This window comes from Panulirus ornatus, chromosome 14 (assembly GCF_036320965.1).
Source record: "Panulirus ornatus isolate Po-2019 chromosome 14, ASM3632096v1, whole genome shotgun sequence".
In the NCBI taxonomy this organism is placed as follows: Eukaryota; Metazoa; Arthropoda; class Malacostraca; order Decapoda; family Palinuridae; genus Panulirus; species Panulirus ornatus.
In genome coordinates this window covers 52,498,585-52,521,674 of record NC_092237.1, presented here as the reverse complement: position 1 = coordinate 52,521,674, position 23,090 = coordinate 52,498,585, and the positions used below count along the sequence as shown (strand labels likewise).

Here is a 23,090-nt window from a genome sequence, read left to right as displayed (position 1 = left end):
GTACGACCATCCACACCACTCAGGCCTAAGACCACCTGTCCGAGGTCCATCTACCATATAGACCCACATCTGTCCAAACGCTCCTGATCACCCGCTAGACCCTCACCCTTAGACCTTCGAACCTCACCTTAACTCTTTCCCCAGGGCCCCCTCCCACACCCAGAATTACCCACCAGCACCTCCACCATACAGTTCCGACACCCGCAAGCCTACTGCAACCATCCATCTACTGTTCATAACCCCAGATCAACTTCCACAAACGCACGTAATGTGGTACGACAGGCTCCTCAGCAGTGATCCTCCGGGTTCCAATAATGACTAGACAATAAAAATGATCATAAAAGTTTTTTAATCACTATTCTGTTGTGTGTTTCTGTGGTATATGTGCATGTGTTTGTATCTTCAACCTTTAAGGGAATCGTCGTTACCCTTAGTCTCTTATATATATATATATATATATATATATATATATATATATATATATATATATATATATATATATATATATATATATATATATATTGTGTGTGTGTGTGTTTTTTTTTAATTTTCCAAAAGAAGGAACAGAGAATGGGGCCAGGTGAGGATATTCCCTCAGAGGCCCAGTCCTCTGTTCTTAACGCTACCTTGCTAATGCGGGAAATGGCGAATAGTTTGAAAGAAAAAAAAAGATATATATGTGTATATATATATATATATATATATATATATATATATATATATATATATATATATATATATATATATATATATGTATATATATATATATATATATATATATTTCTCTTTCTTTCGTGCTATTCGCCATTTCCTGCATTAGCGAGGTAGCGTTAAGAACAGAGGACTGGGCCTTTGAGGGAATATCCTCACCTGGCCCCCTTCTCTGTTCCTTCTTTGGAAAAAAAAAAAAAAACAAGAGGGGAGGATTTCCAGCCCCCCGCTCCCTTCCCTTTTAGTCGCCTTCTACGACACGCAGGGAATACGTGGGAAGTATTCTTTCTCCCCTATCCCCAGTGATAATATATATATATATTATATTTATTTATTATACTTTGTCGCTGTCTCCCGCGTTTGCGAGGTAGCGCAAGGAAACAGACGAAAGAAATGGCCCAACCCCCCCCCCATACACATGTATATACATACGTCCACACACGCAAATATACATACCTACACAGCTTTCCATGGTTTACCCCAGACGCTTCACATGCCTTGCTTCAATCCACTGACAGCACGTCAACCCCGGTATACCACATCGCTCCAATTCACTATATTCCTTGCCCTCCTTTCACCCTCCTGCATGTTCAGGCCCCGATCACACAAAATCTTTTTCACTCCATCTTTCCACCTCCAATTTGGTCTCCCTCTTCTCCTTGTTCCCTCCACCTCCGACACATATATCCTCTTGGTCAATCTTTCCTCACTCATCCTCTCCATGTGCCCAAACCACTTCAAAACACCCTCTTCTGCTCTCTCAACCACGCTCTTTTTATTTCCACACATCTCTCTTACCCTTACGTTACTCACTCGATCAAACCACCTCACACCACACATTGTCCTCAAATACCTCATTTCCAGCACATCCATCCTCCTGCGCACAACTCTATCCATAGCCCACGCCTCGCAACCATACAACATTGTTGGAACCACTATTCCTTCAAACATACCCATTTTTGCTTTCCGAGATAATGTTCTCGACTTCCACACATTCTTCAAGGCCCCCAGGATTTTCGCCCCCTCCCCCACCCTATGATCCACTTCCGCTTCCATGGTTCCATCCGCTGCCAGATCCACTCCCAGATATCTAAAACACTTCACTTCCTCCAGTTTTTCTCCATTCAAACTCACCTCCCAATTGACTTGACCCTCAACCCTACTGTACCTAACAACCTTGCTCTTATTCACATTTACTCTTAACTTTCTTCTTCCACACACTTTTCCAAACTCAGTCACCAGCTTCTGCAGTTTCTCACATGAATCAGCCACCAGCGCTGTATCATCAGCGAACAACAACTGACTCACTTCCCAAGCTCTCTCATCCCCAACAGACTTCATACTTGCCCCTCTTTCCAAAACTCTTGCATTTAGCTCCCTAACAACCCCGTCCATAAACAAATATATATATATATATATATATATATATATATATATATATATATATATATATATATATATATATATATATATATATATATATCACTATCGGTCCTCAGTTTTACTATATATATTTCAAACAGTCTTCTTAGAGAATTGTGTTGTTCTGAGTTTTCCAAGCGAGACGTTACGTCAGCAATATATATGTATATATCTATGCACCTGCACGTCAATTGTCGTGCTAGTCACTGCCTTGTTTTCTTTGACACACATCGGTAAATTTGCACAGAGAACGGAAAGTCGGAGGCGGGTAGTTTAGAGTAATTACCGTTCTGTCCACGCCAGTCACTGCCACACTGAGCGATTTAATAAATACCAAAAGTTGCCCTAAATTACCGCCTTATATAGTCAGTACCATCACATCAGTCAGGGCTGCCAACCTGAGGGACGAGCCCCTGGCACAGGCGATGGCTAGCACACACAGCGGCAGCCACCCTGACAAGTCCCACCCAGACCTGGTCCCCGATTCACACGGACATTAAAACAGAGCCATCTAGAGGACTAGGGGGAAGGGCCTAGTTGATTTTTACCATCCAAAGTCATCTGATTATCATTCTTAACGTGTGCATGTAAAGATCACGAATCTAAGGACGGTAAAAGTATCTGAAGATACGTGTAAATGTGGTTGAAATTGGGTGTCTGTTGCTCTGTTTTAAAACAGTTCTCCCTGGGAAGAATATCCTCGAACTTTTGTAAGAATTACAGGGTAACGAATCAGACGTTTGCCCTGGGGTACATTGCCACTCAGGCGCAAGAGAGGAGAAATATCAAGTCGTCTCCAGTTCAAGGCCATAATCAAAGGATATGACGACACCGTTTGACGAAAATATATGCTGTGAGATGATCAGATCATGTGATAAAATGGTAAGAGAGAGAAAGAAGTGTGATGATAGGAGGAGGGTGTGCTGAAATGGTTTGGACGTATGGAGCAAATGAGTGAGGAGGAGTTGACACTAAGGATACATGTGTCAGAAGTGGAGGGGAAAAGAAGGACGAAACTAGATCGTAGCCGGAAGGTTGGAGGGTGAAAGGCGTGAAAGGGGTAGAGTGAATTAGAGCTAAATGATATATAAGGGGCGACGTGCTGCCAATGGACTGAACCAGGGTATATGAAACAATCGAGGACACCATAGATATGTCTGTGGAACCTGGTTGTGGATGAAGGCTGTGGTTTCAGTGCATTATACATGACAGGTAGAGAATGGATGTGCGATGAGGCCTTTTGTCTATTCTTGACGTTACCTTGCTAACACGGGAAACGGCGAACAAGTATGGAGTATATATATATATATATATATATATATATATATATATATATATATATATATATATATATATATCCAAGATGGGTCTGGCATAGTTAAATGGAAAGTGAGGGAGGGGTGGGCTGGTGTGTGCTCTGGTACCCTCGACGTCATAATCAAATAACTGCTCTGGTTTGTTATGTCAGACAACACTGGTCTTCACATTCCCTTCCCTGGTGTGTACACGTCGGTCGCGGTGGCCCTGCCTCGTCTCTCTTCCTGCCAACATGAACGCGTTCACTCTACTTGTTAAATGTTTTTACTGAAATATCATCCTCCACTTTGTGTTACAAGGTCCAGTTTTCAATACTGGACTCAGATTGCAAGTGGTTAGACCTGGAGATAGAGGTAACCTTTGAGGATGTTTTACTCCTTTTTTGCGTGTGTGTGTGTGTGGGGGGGGGGGGGGGGACAAAGTAGTGTTGTTGAGGACCTTTTCTCTTCAAAGAAGTCCATCCTTTTCCTGCTTGTAAGAGAAGTCTAGCCTCGAAGCTGCAGGGGATCCATAAATAGGATACTGGGATTGTACACGCCCGAAGAGAAGGGGCGGCAGAGGGGGACGCTGGCTCGGGAAACAGTATAAACATATTAACGTACAATATCCATAATAAAGCCAAGAACATAAGAAATCTGAAAAATCAAAGAAACCTGACAAAAATAGCATTTAGCACTCAGCGAGAACTGAATGTAGAATTACTAATATACGACATGAAACGCTAACACTGCACACACAAAGGTAACACAGGGTCGCCAACAACACCATGTACACAAAAAGACACAGGTATTGAACACACACTCACAAAAACTCGTCTCGGCTGGGTGATCAGTACATCTCTCCATTTCACCCATTTTTCATTTTTCTGATGTTCTCAAAAGTCCTTCGGGTAAACGTTTTCTCCCTCCGCTTTCTTTAGTGGGATAAATACTCATCTCAAACCACAGCGCATTACCCAACCACCTTGTTTGAGACACCTCCAGACGTTGCCTAGGGTCAGTAATTGGTGTCTTTTATCACGAGGATGGGGGAAAGGTTCTCGGGATATTGCAAAACAATATGATCTGTTCACTATAGTGAACTTTGAAATAAATTTTAACTTAGGAGAGTTGAATTTTAGTCTCCCTCAAGAGAGTGAAATCGCAGGGTGAATAGTGAATAGTCACTTCGGCGAGGCTAATTCATCGTCAGTTTACGAGAGATGATACAGTTTCGTCTATGAACCTCTCTTTCTATAGAAGAAATGCACACACATTCACTCGATCAGTCCTCTTCTAGTGCATTCCTTCAATACGACTTTATAATATGCCAAACACAACCCTAATCTCGTATTTATTCGTTGTCCCATCTATGTTTACGTCATTCGTTTTCAAATGGCCGGGCCCGCTGAGAAAGAAAAGACGCATATCCCATTAAAGTCCTATTTTAAAAAACGTACATACATTTTTACGTATAAAACGTTACCTGATATATGCATTGAAGACGAATGGCAGAACTCCCAATACACAGCACAAAAGATGGCCCCTATGTAGATGATTATCACAGAAAACGAATCTTATTTAGGGTATGCTAGTACAAATATGTATGTAATCCTTTCGAATGTATATACGATCGAATCTTGTTTTCAAAGTGGGTTACCTTAGAAATGACCATAAATCCTTGACACAAAGTCTATACAAGTAACTATTTTCACCCTCTCTCAGTGTCATACACTGACCATACGGTAGAATACAAACAATGACTCCATGCAACTTGGGTTCCAATAAACAGGGTTGTGGTACGTACGATTTCTCTTTTCTACACAGACATCACCAACTTGGAGGCAATTGGCAAAACGTCACCAATCAAAAGAACATAATCAAGATGACAAGTCCGTACTCACCCTCCGATGAGTTGCCATTTTCTTACGTCAAAGTTCTCTGAGCAAGTCATGTCTACAACGCAACATCCTGTGTCCTGTGGGACGCTCTTGCTGCCGTACTCCCACACTCCCCATCCGCCGCCAACTAACTAAATCATAAGTTGAACTACGCCTCTTCGAGATTCGAATCTCTGAGATTCAGACTTTGGCTTCTTTGATATTCGAATCTTTGCGATTCGGACTTTGAAACGCATCTCTCCTGAAATGCTCGATCTTTGAGTGATTTACCTGACAAGAAAGCGAGCAAATCTTTAATACAAGTTTGAACAATAAAACAAGTAGGTTGATAATCATCTCGTTTGCTAGCTGGCCCCTGTGCGGAAATTTCTAAATACCTCAGCACTGTAATAGGATTATACAACTGTTTCCCTTTTGTGTGATGACTGAGCAAGTCCAGGAAGGAAACGTTACTGGTGAGAGGCTATTTTCTACCTATATTTCTCGGGGGATAAAAGCAGTGAATGATCATAATACGAGCTCCAACGGCTAGGGCATCGTTAAACATAATGTTACCTCATTTTCAATGCCCTAACACCCTAACGACCTCTAATAAAAGAAGGGTATGACGAAAATAGCAGAGCTGGGAACACCTCGTGCCTATAAACATCAACATCAGGAAGTAAACACTGACCGCCCCCGTGGTAAACTTCACGCCATGTTCCGGTCTGACTAGGCTTGTTTCTCTTGCAGTTACGGTTGTTCTCTCTCCCTATCTACGCAGTTCAGTTTAGGATTTCTCCTCCAACACCGTATATGCTTGGACTTTCGTTATCTATTTTCTTATGCAGCTCCACATCAAAAGCATTGTTAAGGTGGAGATAACCATAATATCAAGTAATTATTTGATGTTAAAAATTTGTCGCCAGGTCCACTTGTTGAGAAATTTCGATACAATGTTGTCAGAGTATATCAATAATGGTAAATACACTTGATCTATGAATACTCTGACAGACCCATTTTACTGCAGCGAAATAATGTAAAGTTGCGATATTGTTTGTTTTCGGAGATATCGAAAGTTCAAGCGTTCACAAGCTCAGGTCATTTTACAGCAAGTAAATTGCTCCCTTGAGAACAACGTTACGACCTTTGAGCATGACAATGTGACCCTTGAGTACGACAATGAGACCCTTCAACGTTACAGTACTACCCTTGAGTATGATGGCCTGGTCTTTAACATGTTCCTTGAGGATCAGATTAAAGGCCAGCGGATGATCATCCAACTGTCGTACCATTGTGCTCAAGGGTTGTACCGTTTTGTTCAAGGATCGTAAAGTCGCGCTCAGGAGTTCAAGATTTTGAAAGTCCACTACCATTATCACTAAAGAATATCTGGGAATCCTTCAGGCATGTAAAACTTAGACATAAAATGCCAATTCAAATCTTAATTAAAAGTTGAAAAGTAACCATCGCTGGGGCAGAGTTAGGATACTTATCAGCCTTTTGGGGAAAAACATCATTTTAGATAAAAGGTTTAAACTGCAAAGTATGGTGGGTATTATCTATGAACTCAATGGTTTTACAGATACACCAGATACACGGAGGCACAGGGTGTGCTACAATAAATCTGATGGGCCACATGAATGTATCTACTGATCGTGTTGATGCATCCCCATGTGTAGGGCTCTACTTTTGCGTGTATGATAATGGTAAATGGATAAACCACGCTTTTTCACGTGATTAATAATGTTATTTTTTTTTCGATCATCGATTTAAATGTAGTTTATGCCTTGATATCACACGGTGGTAGTGTATTCCAATATACTACATGTGTTCAAAGAATTGTGGTCAAATTTTCCATGTGCCATCCTACCAGGCAACCTCATATATCACACAACCTAAGCCCACTTATATGTGTCCACTTATTGATGGTCCAACATGGCAGTCCATCATCTAACTACATCTGTTAACTCCATATGTTACTCATGAAATAATCGTATTAACAGACCATCCGGTAACCCTTCATGTTACCCTCTTCACAACTCGCACCACCAAGAAAGAGAATGTGACAGTTTTCGATGGTATATCTATAAAATCAGAATATCTTTTCTTTCACATTATAAAGGACAGGTTAGAAAGTGATGAAGATCTTTGAGGGAGAGAATGGAAGATCCGAAATTCCTTTACCGATTACACCACCTAGTCACACTCCTGTTACCCCAATACATAACTCTACGTCATGTAACCTAACCAATTTCCTATTACTCCATGAGGTAACTCAACATGTCACACCACCTAGTAAATCTGCTAATTCGCCAGGTGACTCAACATGTTACATTACTTGGTGACCCTCGTATCACACCATCTGATAAAGTTACTCCTGCTTATCTAACCTACAGTATGTCTCCATAGGACTCAGCCAGATATCTACATATGCAACTACACTTGGAAAGCTCACCTGATAACCCCAAGCGTTATCTTTCCTGATAAGCTCCTGAAAGATAACAAGTGGAGGGGGGAAGAGGGAGCAAGGGGATGGTAGTATACAGTGGTAGTGGTGCTCGTGCGGCAGTGTGCGTCCAGCAACCCTATCGTACGGTAGTATAAGTAACCACCAAGTGTGGTTGTGTGTGTGTGTGTGTGTGTGTGAGTGCGCGCGCGGTCGCCTTCCCTAGCCAAGTCAGCAGAATGCACTCCCCGCCTCACGCGTGGAGCTGTTTGTTAATGGTGCTGTGACGCTATTTGACTCGTTCAAGATCAGTGTAGTGAAGGTCTGTACGAACTCTCCTGTGCCCTGGTGGTGATGATCTGCTCGGTGCCTCTGTAGTGAAGCGAAACGACGGCACCATAACCATGGCGGTGCGGGTGCCATTAACTTTGGCGGGGTTGATGCTAACGTTATCCACAGTCTCAGGGACGGAGAGTGTACATCCCCTCGAGTACTCACCACACCTCGATGACTACCCTAACCAGATAACACATGGAAACATCGCCTTCCGTAAATCTCAGTCATTCGATGTAACATTACGTAAATGTCGGTGTGACGGACACCAAATTTGGGATGGCTCCCGATGCAAGGATTCTCAGACTTTCGTTGTGATGCTTGACCCCGAGACGGGACTGACCTCCGTCGTCAGTACTAATAAACTTGACAGCGTGATGGTTGGTGAGCCTGCATGCCCTATTGGTCATTCCCTCGCTATACTCGATTCAAACCGTAATTCAGACGACCAGTTCTGCCTCCTTGTCTCTGGCAACTTGTATTGGCAAGAAGTCGAGTTTATACAATACTGTATCGACCACACTCTTGATGAGGAGGGGAGGCCATGGTCCTGGGAGGCACACGTCTGCCTTCCATCACCACAGGTTCCTCGCTGCTGTGCTAAGGGCCACGCCCTTGCTGCCGATGACTGCACTGGTCTCACTAACCAGATCTTCTCGCCACCTATAACGGTAGATGAAGTACCTTTAAAGTGGCAGGAGTACGAAGGTGAAATTGCCGACATATCATGCACGGACCCTGAGGAGATGCATCGTCTACGGCTCAGTCCTAAGGAAGCATCTCTTGTGTACCAGTCAGGTAATGCATCGGTAGTTTGGTCGTCATCCAACTCACAAAAGAGAGAGCAACAGCAGAATTACTGTGTGGGTATAGAGGTGGGCACGGAGGACTATGTCGTGAAACTTTGCTACCATGATCCCTGTGCCAAGGCCACCTGTGTGCGGAAGTGTTGTCCAGAAGCCCAACTGATCGATGGGTTTAGTTGTGCACCTGTCAGGAGTGACAGCGAGGTATGGGAACCATCTTTCTATGAGGCTGATGGTCTAACCCCCATTTCTCCACCTGAAGATTTAAGGACAGTTTATGGATTTCCTTGCCAGAGTGTCTTCCCTCTCGAACCTGACGTTCACGAAGATGACAAATTCTTCTTATCGATCGACGGATTCCTATATGTGGCCAGCTTTTCGGAACCCTACCCATCCGACAGCTACTGCCTCGACCACTTCCGAAGTGAAGGGTTCGTGCAAACCCAGGCACTCGTCTGTTTCCCCGAAGAACTTCAGGATCCGCAGTGTATAGTAGTAGCACGGAACTACCTGTACCCGAGCCTCCTCCTGGTATCTTGCGTCTTCCTGTGCCTGACCCTGGTATTGTATGCCAGCCTACCGGAGCTTCACCAGAAGTTGCACGGCAAGTGCCTCTTGTCCCTGGTGTCCATGCTACTGCTGGCTTACCTCACGCTGGCCATCACCCGCCTGGCAACAGCCAAGATTCCTCCGGGATTATGCAGGTTTATGGGTAAGTCATAAACATGTGACATCATAAATGTAGAAACTCCAATTGAAAAAGAAAACACGAGAATCATGAGCGCTTTCGTGCATCACTACATCTTCACAGGACTAGTCACAGAATAATTGGTAACTAGTCCTCTGAAGAGGTAGCGATAAACGAAAACGTTCAGGATTCTCGTGTTTCCTTTTCCTGGTAGTGTTTCACGTATCTTATATTTATCCCTGGATTCAAAGTCCCATACTGAATAGGTGCTATCTCTATTGCTGAGCTTAACGAACCCCCTACATATATGTACTCTATCACTCACTGTGACTTAATCTAACATCCTCACTTTCAATCTTTTCACACACCGCCTCTGGTCTCGTTAGCTTCTGGAACAACAAACACAGAGAGCCACAAACATTTCTTCCAATGACAGCACCGTCATGAACAGCAATCTTGTTCCAGCTCCATCAGGCAGAGTCCCCTACAGCTCTATCACACAGTCCTCACCACAGCACCACCACACAGCCCTCCCTCCACACTGCACCGCCAGCCACTATAGCATCTTCACGACCTTATTTATAGCATCAAACTCCCCATAAGAATGATCATAGTGCCTTTACCATTAACTCCTCTGCTATGAAAAAACCTTCGTTGTATAAAACTCACTGAATCTGTACTGATGTAAGCCCCCACAATCCACCTGAATGGTACATCAACTACCGTCAACGTCAACTCCATCACCCGATGTTCTCCTCCTGTCTACGTCCGCACCAACACCCGATGCTCTGATGTCTTAACTCAACATGGCCGTTCCTCCACAGCCTCTGTAATGCACTGGAGCTTCCTGGCCGCCTTCTTCTGGCTGAACGTCATGTGCTTCGACATCTGGAGGAGCCTCAGGTATGGACTCCCACACACCACTTCTATAAAACATACAGAAGTAGATTGAAAAGAACTGGAATATTTCTCCGATTCCATTTGCACAACTCCAGGCAATATGAACAACTTATGAGAACACACAAGCTCGTATGCAAATACAAATTTATGAATGTTCGTATGCCGACAATAAACAGTTCTTTGAGAAAGAAAAATACCAAACTAGAGCTCAAAACAAGAAACGAGTCAAAGATGTCCAGAAATATTTCTGTAGCAACAATGAAACTGTATCAGTATTTACAACAGAAATATTTCTTTGCTTTCTTTTTCTGCTCGTTTCTAGCTTATCATGTGCTGTAGTTGGTAGGTTCCTCCCTACTTCAAAGAACTGTTCATCATCGAGTCATGTAAACGCATTTACATCTTATCACAAACTACCACAAACAGTTTTTCTTCAAAAAGATCTTTGTATTCCTTTGTATCATTAGGGCTTTGTTAGCTGACTCCTCTTGCCTTTTGTTACACAGCTAAAGTTACCTTCTGCGAGGCTGTATCATCGTCAACGGATGTAAAGGAATACAGTCTGCATTCGAAGACACAATTTCCCATTCCAAAGGAGCCCATCATTTCCCTACTTCAGGAAATGTCGGTTGAAAAACTGTAAATTCCACACAACGTCCTAGGGAGCATTGGAGTGTGTGAGGGGTGGAGGGGAGTTTATATCAGGTACCACTGATTCTCACTCAAGATTAGATAAGAAAGTCTTGAATGAGATTGTGTCGTGAGCTGCCAGTTTACACATACTCTCTTCCGCTTGTTGGCTTTATTTCTAGGAAGTGGTGAACAAACATTCGGTGGAAGTTCGCCCTGTCTTTCTGACGTGACTCAAGTACTTGGGAAGTATTTGAACGTAGGACTTCCACCGTCGGGAATTAAAGGCAAAATGGTATATGTTATGATGGCACAGGATATCATGGTGCCTGAGAGGAGCAATGACAATATGACACGAAAATAGTTTCTGTTTTTAACATCTTGTTAGACCCTGTGAGTCTCTCATCTTTATCATTTGTCATTTTGTCTTTGATCGAGGAAAGTTGAAAAAAAATCTATCATTCAAATGAAGTTAATCTATGGAAATTAATGAGAAAATTTACGTTTTAAATGTGGGCTGTCTAAACATCTTTCCTTGCTTATCACTGCAGTTCCATTGATGGTTTTCCTCCTGTTGCATCGTAGATTCAACACCTAATTTTCATTATATTTTTAGGGAAACTGTTGTATGTGCGACCGATCATGAGCACAGCGTCGATATATTTGCCCCTAGATCACGGCGGTATGACCTTTGAGCACGACGATACCACCTTTAAGCACAACAGTATAACCCTTAAAGAACAAGGAATGCAATCCTTTGCTATGATTACCTGCCCTTTGACTTAACCTCGAAGGATATGGTCAAAGATCCTATCATTATGTCTAGTGTTACTGTATGATTACAGCCGTATTATTATTTCCTGTACGATTATATCAGATGTCTGAAGCCATTTCTTCCGAAGATATTAACATATATTTTGAAAATGTCTTCTTGCTAGTTTGCCTGATATCACATGAATTACATGATATTGGCCTTTCAAGACTAATAATATGAAATGTATATCTAAACTAAAGTAGTAAAACTATAGGTACGAGACATAGGTTTTGACTACATATTGTAATGAGGCGTAATTGCAGAATACACAGGGATTGCCTCATCTCTAACAGAGAAAATCTAAAAAGCCAATGAAACCCTGCATAGATCATTTCAGTAAATCAAGTAAGATGCACATTATTAATAAAGTGTCGACCGCCACACAGCATGATGAGGACGGTGTCGCGAGGGGCAAGGAAGACCAGGAAACGCTTCAGGCTCTTCTCGCTCTACGCTTGGGGTTGCTCCTTCCTTATCACCATCGTAGCCGTCATCATGGAGGTACTCCCGGATACGTACCACGTCATACGACCAAACTTCAGTGACAAGACTTGTTGGTTTCAGAGTAAGTACTCCCTTGTTCTAAACAAGATGCTGCAGATAATTTGTACTCGTATCGTCTGTTTCTTCACTTCATACAGAAGGTTCTACTTTGAATTGGTAATACGTCACTTGTACCACTCAATAGCCACCGGGTCTGGTGGCGTTGGGTACCAGCTTGTATGGGTGTATGGAAAATATAGTGCGTCGTGTACGGAAGGTCTGACGTCATAAGAATTTTATGGTTGGTTAGTTGTGTCTGTTTGGGCGCGACGTCTTGTACCTTGTTCATGATGAGTCCAGTGACTATGTATACCTCCGTACCTAAGAAATCTATTGTCTGTCTTTTATGTAACCGTAATTTATTGTCTGTACATTTGGGATGCATAACACCAGTCTATGAGTATGATAGAATCTGGTGAGTGTTTACGAAAGACCCTAGTACCCGTCTGTAAGAAGAATCTGCTGGTGTACATGTGAAGTGCAATAAAGTTGGGGATCCTTTTGTGTATGATGATTCCACTGTTCAATTGTAGCTTATTGACAAGTCCAGTGACCATGTACATAAGCCCATGCGTGCTAAAAAAAAAAAAGAAAATAGTCTGTATTACAAACTGCAATATTACTGATCATGTGTGCTATGAATCCACTTTGTATGTGTATAGTAATTTCCGTCTCCATTTGCACATTAGTCCAGTCTTTTGTGATCGTAAGTCCACTGTATGCTTGTTCGTGAAGTCGCCTTCATTTCCTTGACTGTATATTCATGACGTGTCAAATATCAAGGTGTTGGAAAGTACTTTTTATGTTTATGAAAGCTCTACTGGCCCTGTGACTTGTTTGTTTTGCATACAAGTCCTTTGATAACCATCCCGTACCCAACCTACATCTACATACATAAGGACATCAAAATTAGTCTCCTACAGCAGATAACCTCGTCATAAACCTGTCATGAGTACTATACGTCGGCTTTCGCAGATACATCATCATTATGGGTGTACCTGTATGGGTTTGTGCTAGCAATGGTCGTGCTCAACATCATCTTCTTCGGGATGGTGGCGTATATTCTCATCCGTTCCCGGAACAACTCTGACCTCCGGAGGAGCAGCACTCACACCAGAGAGAGGTGAGCTCCACCACAGTTGCCATCCCCTCATTGTTGTACTGTCGTCTGTAGAGCTACGTATGTTGTAAGTTTGTGATTTCTATTAAACTCTATACATGAATCACACTTGCCTTCGTCCATTTACGGCGCCACCCCGCTCCAAAGGAAAGAGCATTACCACCCCCTGCATCAGCGAGGTAACGCCACTAAACAGACGAAGAAAGACCACATCCGCTCTCACTCATTCTTTAGTTGTCATGTGCAATGCCTGGAAACCACAGCTCCCTATCCACATCCAGGCCCACAGACCTTTCCGTGGTTTGCCCCATACGTTTCACATACCTTGGTTCCGTCCATTGACAGCATGTCGACCCCAGTATACCACTTCATTCCAGTTCACTCCATTCTGTGCACGCCCTTCACCCTCCTGCATGCTCAGGCCTCGATCACTTAAAATCTCACTCCATCCTTCCACCCTCAGCTTGGCGAATATGTATGTAAAAAAAGAAATTTCTTCAATCATATTCACTATTCCCCGCGTTTGCGAGGTAGCGTTTCCAGAACAAATGACCGAGCCTTAATGGGAAAGCTCCTCACTTGGCACCTTTCTCTGATCCCTCTTCTGGAAAGTAAAAGTAGAGGGTAGGATTTCCAGCCCCCACTCTTAACCCTTTTAATCTCCTTTTACGACAGGGAATACTTGGGAAGTATTCTTTTTACCCTATCCCCTGTGAGAAACTGCAGAAGCTGGTGACTGAGTTTGGTAAAGTGTGTGAAAGAAGAAAGTTAAGAGTAAATGTGAATAAGAGCAAGGTTATTAGGTACAGTAGGGTTGAGGGTCAAGGCAATTGGGAGGTAAGTTTGAATGGAGAAAAACTGGAGGAAGTAAAGTGTTTTAGATATCTGGGAGTGGATCTGGCAGCGGATGGAACCATGGAAGCGGAAGTAAATCATAGGGTGGGGGAGGGGGCAAAAATCCTGGGAGCCTTGAAGAATGTGTGGAAGTCGAGAACATTATCTCCGAAAGCAAAAATGGCTATGTTTGAAGGAATAGTGGTTCCAACAATGTTGTATGGTTGCGAGGCGTGGGCTATGGAGAGATTTGTGCACAGGAGGGTGGATGTGCTGGAAATGAGATGTTTGAGGACAATATGTGGTGTGAGGTGGTTTGATCGAGTAAGTAATGTAAGGGTAAGAGAGATGTGTGGAAATAAAAAAGAGCGTGGTTGAGAGAGCAGAAGAGGGTGTTTTGAAATGGTTTGGGCACATGGAGAGAATGAGTGAGGAAAGATTGACCAAGAGGATATATGTGTTGGAGGTGGAGGGAACGAGGAGAAGTGGGAGACCAAATTGGAGGTGGAAAGATGGAGTGAAAAAGATTTTGTGTGATCGGGGCCTGAACATGCAGGAGGGTGAAAGGAGGGCAAGGAATAGAGTGAATTGGAGCGATGTGGTATACCGGGGTTGACGTGCTGTCAGTGGATTGAATCACGGCATGTGAAGCGTCTGGGGTAAACCATGGAAAGCTGTGTAGGTATGTATATTTGCATGTGTGGACGTATGTGTATGGGGGTGGGTTGGGCCATTTCTTTCGTCTGTTTCCTTGCGCTACCTCGCAAACGCGGGAGACAGCGACAAAGAAAAAAAAAAAAAAAATATCATACTGGATCACTGTTTCTCACATTAGTGATGTAGCGCCAGGAACACAAGAAAAATGACCACATCTTACATCCACTTTTTAGCTGTCAAGAATAATGCACTGAACTACAGCTCCACATCATTGCATGCATGCCTTTTACCCTCCTGCAGGTTCAGACACCAATTGCTCAAAATCCTTCCATCTCCAATTTGGTCTCCCTGCTCTCCTTGTTCCCTACACTTCTGATGTTCATATTCTCTTTGTCAACTTTTCCTCATTCATTCTCTCCATATATCCTAACCATTTTACCACACCCTCTTCAGCTTTCTCAACTACACTTCTTTTATTACCATGCCTCTCTCTTACCCTTTCGTTACTTTATCAAACTACCTCATGCTATATATTGTCCTCAAACATTTAATCTCCATCACATCCACCCTCCTCCATACAGCCTTATCTCTAGTCCATGACTCGCATCCATATAACATTAGTGGGACAACCATTTTCTTCAGACATACCCACTTTTGCCCTTCTAGATAACATTCTCTCCTTCCACACATTATTCAGAACCTCTTTTTGAGGTTCTTTAGCTCCAGTGCTGCATTCCAATCAGGGTCAAGGAATTAATTACTGTAGGTACATCTCTTATAGTCACCCTGAAACCCTGTTGGAATGTCACTTTCTTTTTATAAGTAATGCAGTATATCATCACTGTGCTTCTATATGCCTGCAAACATCAGGTTCTGATGCCACCGTGGTTTACGTTATAGGTTCTGGCTGTGCGTGAAGCTGTTCCTGGTGATGGGGGTCACATGGGTCACCGAAGTCATCTCATGGCAGGAAGGGTCATGCCAAGCCTGGTGAGTGTACACATGAGTTTCATGTGTACTGTGATATATGTAAGCACCTTTGCATATGAAACCTTGTTTGACATTTACCAACTTCCTTGGCTTTCTCAGGATCTTCCTGGATATTGTCAACTCTCTGCAGGGCTTCTCCATCTTCCTGGTCTTCGTCTGCAAGAAGGCAAATCTTAACAAGGTCAGGACCACATGCTACAGATGTTCTCTAAATGAGTACATCAAATGTGGAGTGAAACTGTACGTGCATGAATGTCCTCTAAATTGTAATACATGAGGCTTTTCCTTCACATATACTCATACTATCTGATGCTTTAAACATGACAAGAAAAAAATGTGAAAAGTTGAGGCCAGGGATGTAAACAGTTGTTTGGCCTGGTCACTTACTAAAGACTAATGTAATAAACATCTGGAATATAAACAATTCTGGTATGTTGTCAGTCACAAACTTTTACAATTCTAATTATCAAAAAATAAAAAAGAATGTGTAAAACTGAAAGACATCTGTAGAAAACCAAAGAATCAGGAAGTTGTTGATAATAAGGGGAATTTCAGATGTGTTCCATGAATGATAGTCTAATGTGAACACATGGTTTCATGTCAAGTGATGTAATCATGAAAGGGACAAAAGCTCTGCAGAATTCCATGAAGCTGTTACCGACCGACCTATTTAAAATTATTCAAGAAATAAAAAGGTATTAAATTACAGACATATTGAAGGATGAAAGACTATAAAGTATACACATAAGATGTACTCAAAGCCCAACTCTGCATCTTTTTTCATCTTTGATTCATGGCACATGGTTCCATATCAATGCCTCCTTGTCATAAGTAGCTGTACTTATACTACAGTAGAACATTAAAACAAAAGATACAATCATTCTTTACATCCTAATTCTAAAACTTGATTGGTTAAGCACTGACAAGAATCTGACAATCACAAAACTTGAATTGTAGCTTTAGATAGTACATGCATATCTTTTCCCTAATAATTGACCCACTCATCGAAACAGACTCCTATAATCACAAGCTGCTTTAGACATACTGATGCTACAGTTAAAAACTAGGTGTAAGAGAAATGATGTAAGGATCGAGTGTGAAGACAGTTCTGTTCTCATGGAAACTGCACTCCTCTCTTGTATACGTCTTGGCACTTCATCACTACATTTACCTACATTCTTAATGGTTATCATTTCTTGTTTAATAATTCTTTCCAGCAAGATAATATGATGTATGGTAACGATTGATACAGTTTTCACAAGACTTCATTGTGCTCTTGCCTGGGAAGCATCAAATTTTTGTTTCGTGTTTGTGAAACTGTTTCTAAATTGCTTTCTTGAATTTGCCCTCAAGACAGCTTAAAAGTGATGGTGTGCTGCATTTCTGCATATAATGTATAGTTGGTTTAAGTTTGATATTAAAAGAAGTATTTAGCAAGTCTGTACTGTTCTGCATTCAAACCCATGCTGACACCTGCTAGATGTATCAGCTACTTACTGTCTGAGGCTTATCTCTCAATCTTAAGTCAGATTTTGACTAATGTCTAGCATCATGCCTATGGAAATGTTTAAGCCATCCCATATGTAATTGCTCCCACCTCTGTGATAGTGAATTTGACCACTTTGTTGAAGGCTGTCAGAGTGCAGTATGTCATGTATGGGTTGTGGAAAAGGAGGTACAGCATGCTGAAATGAAGACAGACGAAAATTATTGGAAAAGGCTAAATCTGAAAATACTGATGTAGGGTGAACAAAAGAGTATAAAATATCAAGCCCTCAATGGGATAGTTGAAAGAATGGTGTACATTAATAATAGAAAAGCAAATGAAGATAACAGAAGTAAACAGAATCATTGAATAATTTCAAAGGAAGAGAGTGAACAAGAGTAGAAGTAAGAGTACAACAAATGTACTTTACGTGTAAGAAGTGAAGGTAAGGAAGTCTGGGAGAATACAAGTTACAACAAATAAAGTTTGTAAGAGATGGAGGGGATATTTTAAAGAACTCATTGGAGATGATGGTTAAAAAGACATTGTCTGTTGGTACAGTAGGAACAGAGGAGAGAATAGAGAAATAATTACCAATACTTGGGAGAGCAAGACACTATAGAGGAGGGAGGAAGATAGGTAAAGATATAAAGGAAAGGGAAAGCTAAGGGTAAAGAAAAAGTGGTGAACAAGATGGTAAAGTGATGAAACTGCCGTGGAGTAGATCTTGAAAGTGTGTATGGAAACACAGAAAAGTTGGCAGGTGTCTGACAATTGGATGAAAGTTGTCACACTCCCACTCTATAAAGAAAAATGGAGCAAGCATGAGTATAAGAATTATACAACAATAACTCTTTCTAAGATAGTTTGTGAGATGTAGGTACAATGATCCTGTTTTTGTGTTTTGAGGATGGTGGATTTAAGGAGGAGAAAGGTTGTGTAGATATGTGAGGGTAAGTAGTGGTATAAATGAGTGGTTTGAATCATAGGAATGTGTCATGGTTAAGTGATGTCACCATAGTTACCTAAGAATTATATGGATGGAGAGTTGCATGAAATGATAGAAAGCTAGGATAATTGTAGTGACACTTAAGTATTGCAGTAGTTGGGGTATACAGATGATGCTGTACTGGTAGCTAAGCAGAGAAAGAGTAGCACAAATTGGTTGGCAGCTTCAGTGATGTACGCTGGAGGAGGATGCTGAAAGTGAATGCAAATAAAAGACATTAGATTTTGAAAGGGAAGAGAAATCAGACTGTAAAGTCAGTTTGCAAGGCGAAGAACTTATATTCGTGTATGAGATTAGATTACTGGAAACATAGTTTAGTAAGAATGGTAACGACAAAACTGAAGCTGAAATTGTCATGCAAAGGGGAAAACTGATGTGCACGGAAGGTTATAAAGAACAGAAAAAAATTTAAAGCATACTGTGCCAAAAGCTTGATGGAGTCCTTGTTCCAATGCTGATGTATGACTATGAGACCCAAATGGAAGTTAGTCAGAATCAGTAAAATTAAAGAGCAAAAGAGATGGACAATTTCTTTAGTTAAGAGTACCTTGAATAAAAGGTTACCTGGTTACCTGGAGTGAAAAAGTCATTAGAAAGGCACATGTGTGAAAGACCTTTAGAACTGTATGGTCAAGTATAACATATGACAGAAGATAGGATGGTCAAGTAGATATATATATTACAGCAAAAGATACTAGGAAGAAAGTTTGACAAGACAAGAGATGGATAAATAAATCAAGAGACCTGATCATGGCTTGGGATATTTCAGATGATGATATCAGAGGAATGATCAGCATTTTGTATTTTTGGAGGTGATATGAAGAGACATTAGTGTTCAGTGATGAACCAACTTAATATATAAAGTGAAAAAGTAAGGAACACTTTTATAAATGAAGAATATTCTACTTTAATACACTGGGAAGAGGTTGAGGATGTGTGAATAATTTTTACATAAGCTGCATTATGTACTAGATCTGTCCCTTTAAACTGGGATGGAGTAATAATATATAGATAGGAGCTGTGATTTCGATGCATTACACATAACAACTAGAGAACAGACGTGAGCAATACGTGAGCAATGAGGCCCTTTATTCATCTGTTTCTGGTTCTACCTTGCTAACACAGGAAACAGCAAACACATATGAAAGAAAAGAAAAATGTATCTGTTTCAGCTTTCATAGTATGAGACAACTACATCTTACAACACATAAACATGCCACCTCACTAATCATTCATAGAAACAAGAGGACATTTTGTGACCAGATTTGTGTCCACCAGATGCGGGGTTCATGTGGCGGATGCTGTGGGAGGGAAAAGCTGGACACATCCTCAATCACATTCATTACAGGAGTCAAGACCACCACTAGCTCCTCTGCCCACCACACCAGCAGCAACTCAATGACTAGAGGTTCTCTTAAGCCTCAAGGGTAATTCTATATATCTAATTTTCTTCAGTATACTCAATTCAGAGTTAATGTCATGAGGGTAAACTTTGCTGATACTGATACTGCAATAAGCAAGATAGCCTGGTTAGGAAGATCATGTTACTTGAAATCCAATGAGAAATGCTATTCCTTTCTTCCTTAGAGAGTCTGCTGTATGTTTCATGTACTGTATCTGACCACAACAACTACCTTACCTTCAATCTGCTATGATAGTAAAAATTGTATCCTATCCTGCAGGTCCTTGGCCACCTCACTCATACCTCAGCCCGACAATCAGGTGATCATACCTCTCAGCATCCTCACAGAAGCCAACCAACCCTCAGGTGAAGACAACCACCATGAGGACAGGCCAGTGTCCAGCAGTCACTCAGATGGTGAAATGCCTCTTGGGGAACAAAGGGGAATTCCCTGTGGCATTAGTACTGCTGATGAGACTACTGTCACATTCTCACACATCTCCAGTGAAGTGAGAGAGGGTCTGGGCAATCAACATAACCTAGAGTCTGGGGATGAGACAACCACTGAAGCTACACCTTTGAGAGCAAATGAATCTACAACACCACCTAAAGAGAGTCATTTCTGAGAGCTACTCAGAAAAACACTGAGAGATTTATCAAGACAAAAGATCAAGAATCCATTCAGGTGTACAGGACAAGTTGCCTACCTACCAGAGACTGCATCTCCATCAGAGATTGAATCTTCAGTTGAAGCATAGTCTTCAACAAAAGCTGTTTCCATATGCAACATGAGGAGTCTGTTCCCTTGAACATGACTGTCATGACACACAAATGTAAAAGGGAAATATGCACATCTGCTAGCATCATTCAATAACTAAGGCACCTGTGTCTTTGGTCTTAGACACCCGATTGTCAAGAGGGACAATTCAAATACAGAATGAAATTTGTAGTACCTAAAATCTTTTGCATCTTTAATACTTTCTGTCTTGTGTTACTGTTATGTGTGCCTGAGCAATATGGCAACAGCTTTATTGTTTAAGCTGTCCTTTCTGCTAGTGTTCAGGGAGATATTCCTTTGTAACTAAAGTTAATTTATCTTAAAAAAGTAAGCACTATTTATATATCAGCCTGAAATCTTATTTCAGCTGGTATTAAATTTTTCAGAGTTCAGATCTATATATAAAAAACTGGAAACACTTAAGGTGCAATAAACTTGTTACTATCACACTTTTATTTCTATCAGCAAGTGATTTCAACCTTAAGTAATTCTTAGAGGTTTAAAGATTCATGTGTAAGATATACAGAATCTATCAATAGTCTGATGCTTCAAGATGTTTCATAACCTCAGAGTGAACTTTAGAGTTTCTAACTAAAGTTAGATTGGCATGACATTACACTAATAGTTCTATTAGTTTTCCTGTTTACATAAAATGTAAATAAGCAGTTGGGCAGTGATTGTTACGGCAGACAGGGGAAAAAAAATTTCCTCATATCTAGTCATCAGAACTGGCACAAGTTACAGGATCATTCATCTGTTACCCGCATTAAATACAAATCTCGGATCAATTAAAGCAGTATAGGTGTCCTTGTTAATGTGCATGAAGTACAAACCAGTGGTGATCTGTAGTCTTACTAGGATGACAACCATAAAGTCAGGAATTGCACATCCAGTAGTTTGTTCACAGGTTGATTAAGGACTTCACACTTAAGAGCCATTTAAGATGAAACAGGTTATTTTAAATATATAGTACTGAGCTTGTCAGTTTTGGCTTTAGCAATGATAATCAACATAATTTTGAAGTCAAGGTTTGGATGGGGGGGGGGGGGGGGAGAGCAACAGTAAACAATTTGAATCTCCTGTTCCTTTTCAGTCTATTAACCCTCAGATTGTTACTTCTAACTCTGAAGGAAACAAAATGCCCCTTTTAGGTTCAGCAACAAGAAAAATCTCCCTTCTGTAGACCAAAATTGGTTTAAGTATCTTAGAGCATGCTGAAAATGACTACCCAGCAATAAAAACTTGCCTTAATGAAACCTATTTTTGATCATGTGACATAGGAAATGCATTAGATTTCTGGTTTCACTGCATTATATGCTGACCATCATTATTCTTTAAACAGTGCTGGGGCTAGTTCCCTGATCATTCACAGAAAGTTTCACATACGCCTGGCTCTAAATGGAGGAAATTTGAGTCTCCGTATAGCATTTTTCTATGATGGTGCTTGATGGGTCTTGTGAAATAGCAATGAAAACAAGACAAATGACATGTTTGAGTTGGTCATCACTCCACACAGGTGATTCTTTTCAGTTTGAGTCTTTTCTCTTGAACTTATATAATGGGAAAAAGGACCTTTCAGTGTCAGACAGGTGCTCCAAAAAGAAGCCTTTGAACTTCAAAATAATCCATGATAGCTTTAAGGGAGAAGAATATGCTAACTATTACCCTGGCAATTTAACCTATCTTATTGATAGAAAGTTTCTAGCCCACACTTCATTTGTTTCTAAACTTTATTGGTCATGGTGTTATTACTCCTCTGGAGAAATATGGTTCGAGGTTGTGTACCTTTTTGGCAGCTTTTAAGATGAATCTCAAGCGGTTATGTACTGAACTAACCACACAGTCCAATGAACAAAGAATGGCTATATTCTTCAATCATTACGTTTAAAAGTTTTGATTAACTTTGGTGCAACACTGACATGAAAAGAATTGTTTGGCAAATGGTGTATATACATGCTGTTTTCAACAAAATTTCTGAAAATTTGCACAAAGCATCTGCTGAGATCTATAACTGACATACAACAAAGTTAAAAGATATTCTATCAATCAGTGTGCCATCCATTAAGTTGGACTTGATGCTCCAGAGCATTCTTTATTCTCCTCACACCATTCCCCTCCTTCCATAGCATTTTCTTAGTCTTATTTGAAGTTCATTGATACTCTCACCATTTATTTACCTTCTTGACCTCTTGCTGCCCCCTACCCCAGATCGCCGTTTCCCGCATCAGAAAGGATGCACCAGGAAAAGATAAGAAAGGCTGCATCTGCTCACATCCATTCTCCAGCTGTCATGTGTAATGCACCAAAACCACAGCTCCCTATCCACAACTAGGCTCCACAGAC

General features: G+C 41.2%; 2 protein-coding genes across 2 annotated transcripts in view; one reads left to right on the top strand and one right to left on the bottom strand.

Moving 5' to 3' along the window:
- LOC139753430 (uncharacterized) overlaps positions 1-5,449 on the bottom strand; it is a 93,891-nt gene extending 88,442 nt beyond the window's left edge. Inside the window, exon 1 of the mRNA XM_071669921.1 lies at positions 5,333-5,449. The gene's annotated coding sequence lies outside the window, so the exon portion shown is untranslated. The remainder of the gene's footprint in view (positions 1-5,332) is intronic.
- A 2,406-nt stretch (positions 5,450-7,855) lies between these two features.
- On the top strand, positions 7,856-21,194 carry LOC139753428 (uncharacterized). The gene is made up of 8 exons (XM_071669914.1): positions 7,856-9,608; positions 10,409-10,487; positions 12,315-12,493; positions 13,447-13,594; positions 15,983-16,072; positions 16,172-16,253; positions 19,846-19,994; positions 20,250-21,194. Exons 1-8 carry the CDS (start codon positions 8,162-8,164, stop codon positions 20,593-20,595), a joined length of 2,520 nt encoding a protein of 839 aa, XP_071526015.1. The 5' UTR covers positions 7,856-8,161; the 3' UTR covers positions 20,596-21,194.
- The last annotated feature ends 1,896 nt before the right edge of the window (positions 21,195-23,090 follow it).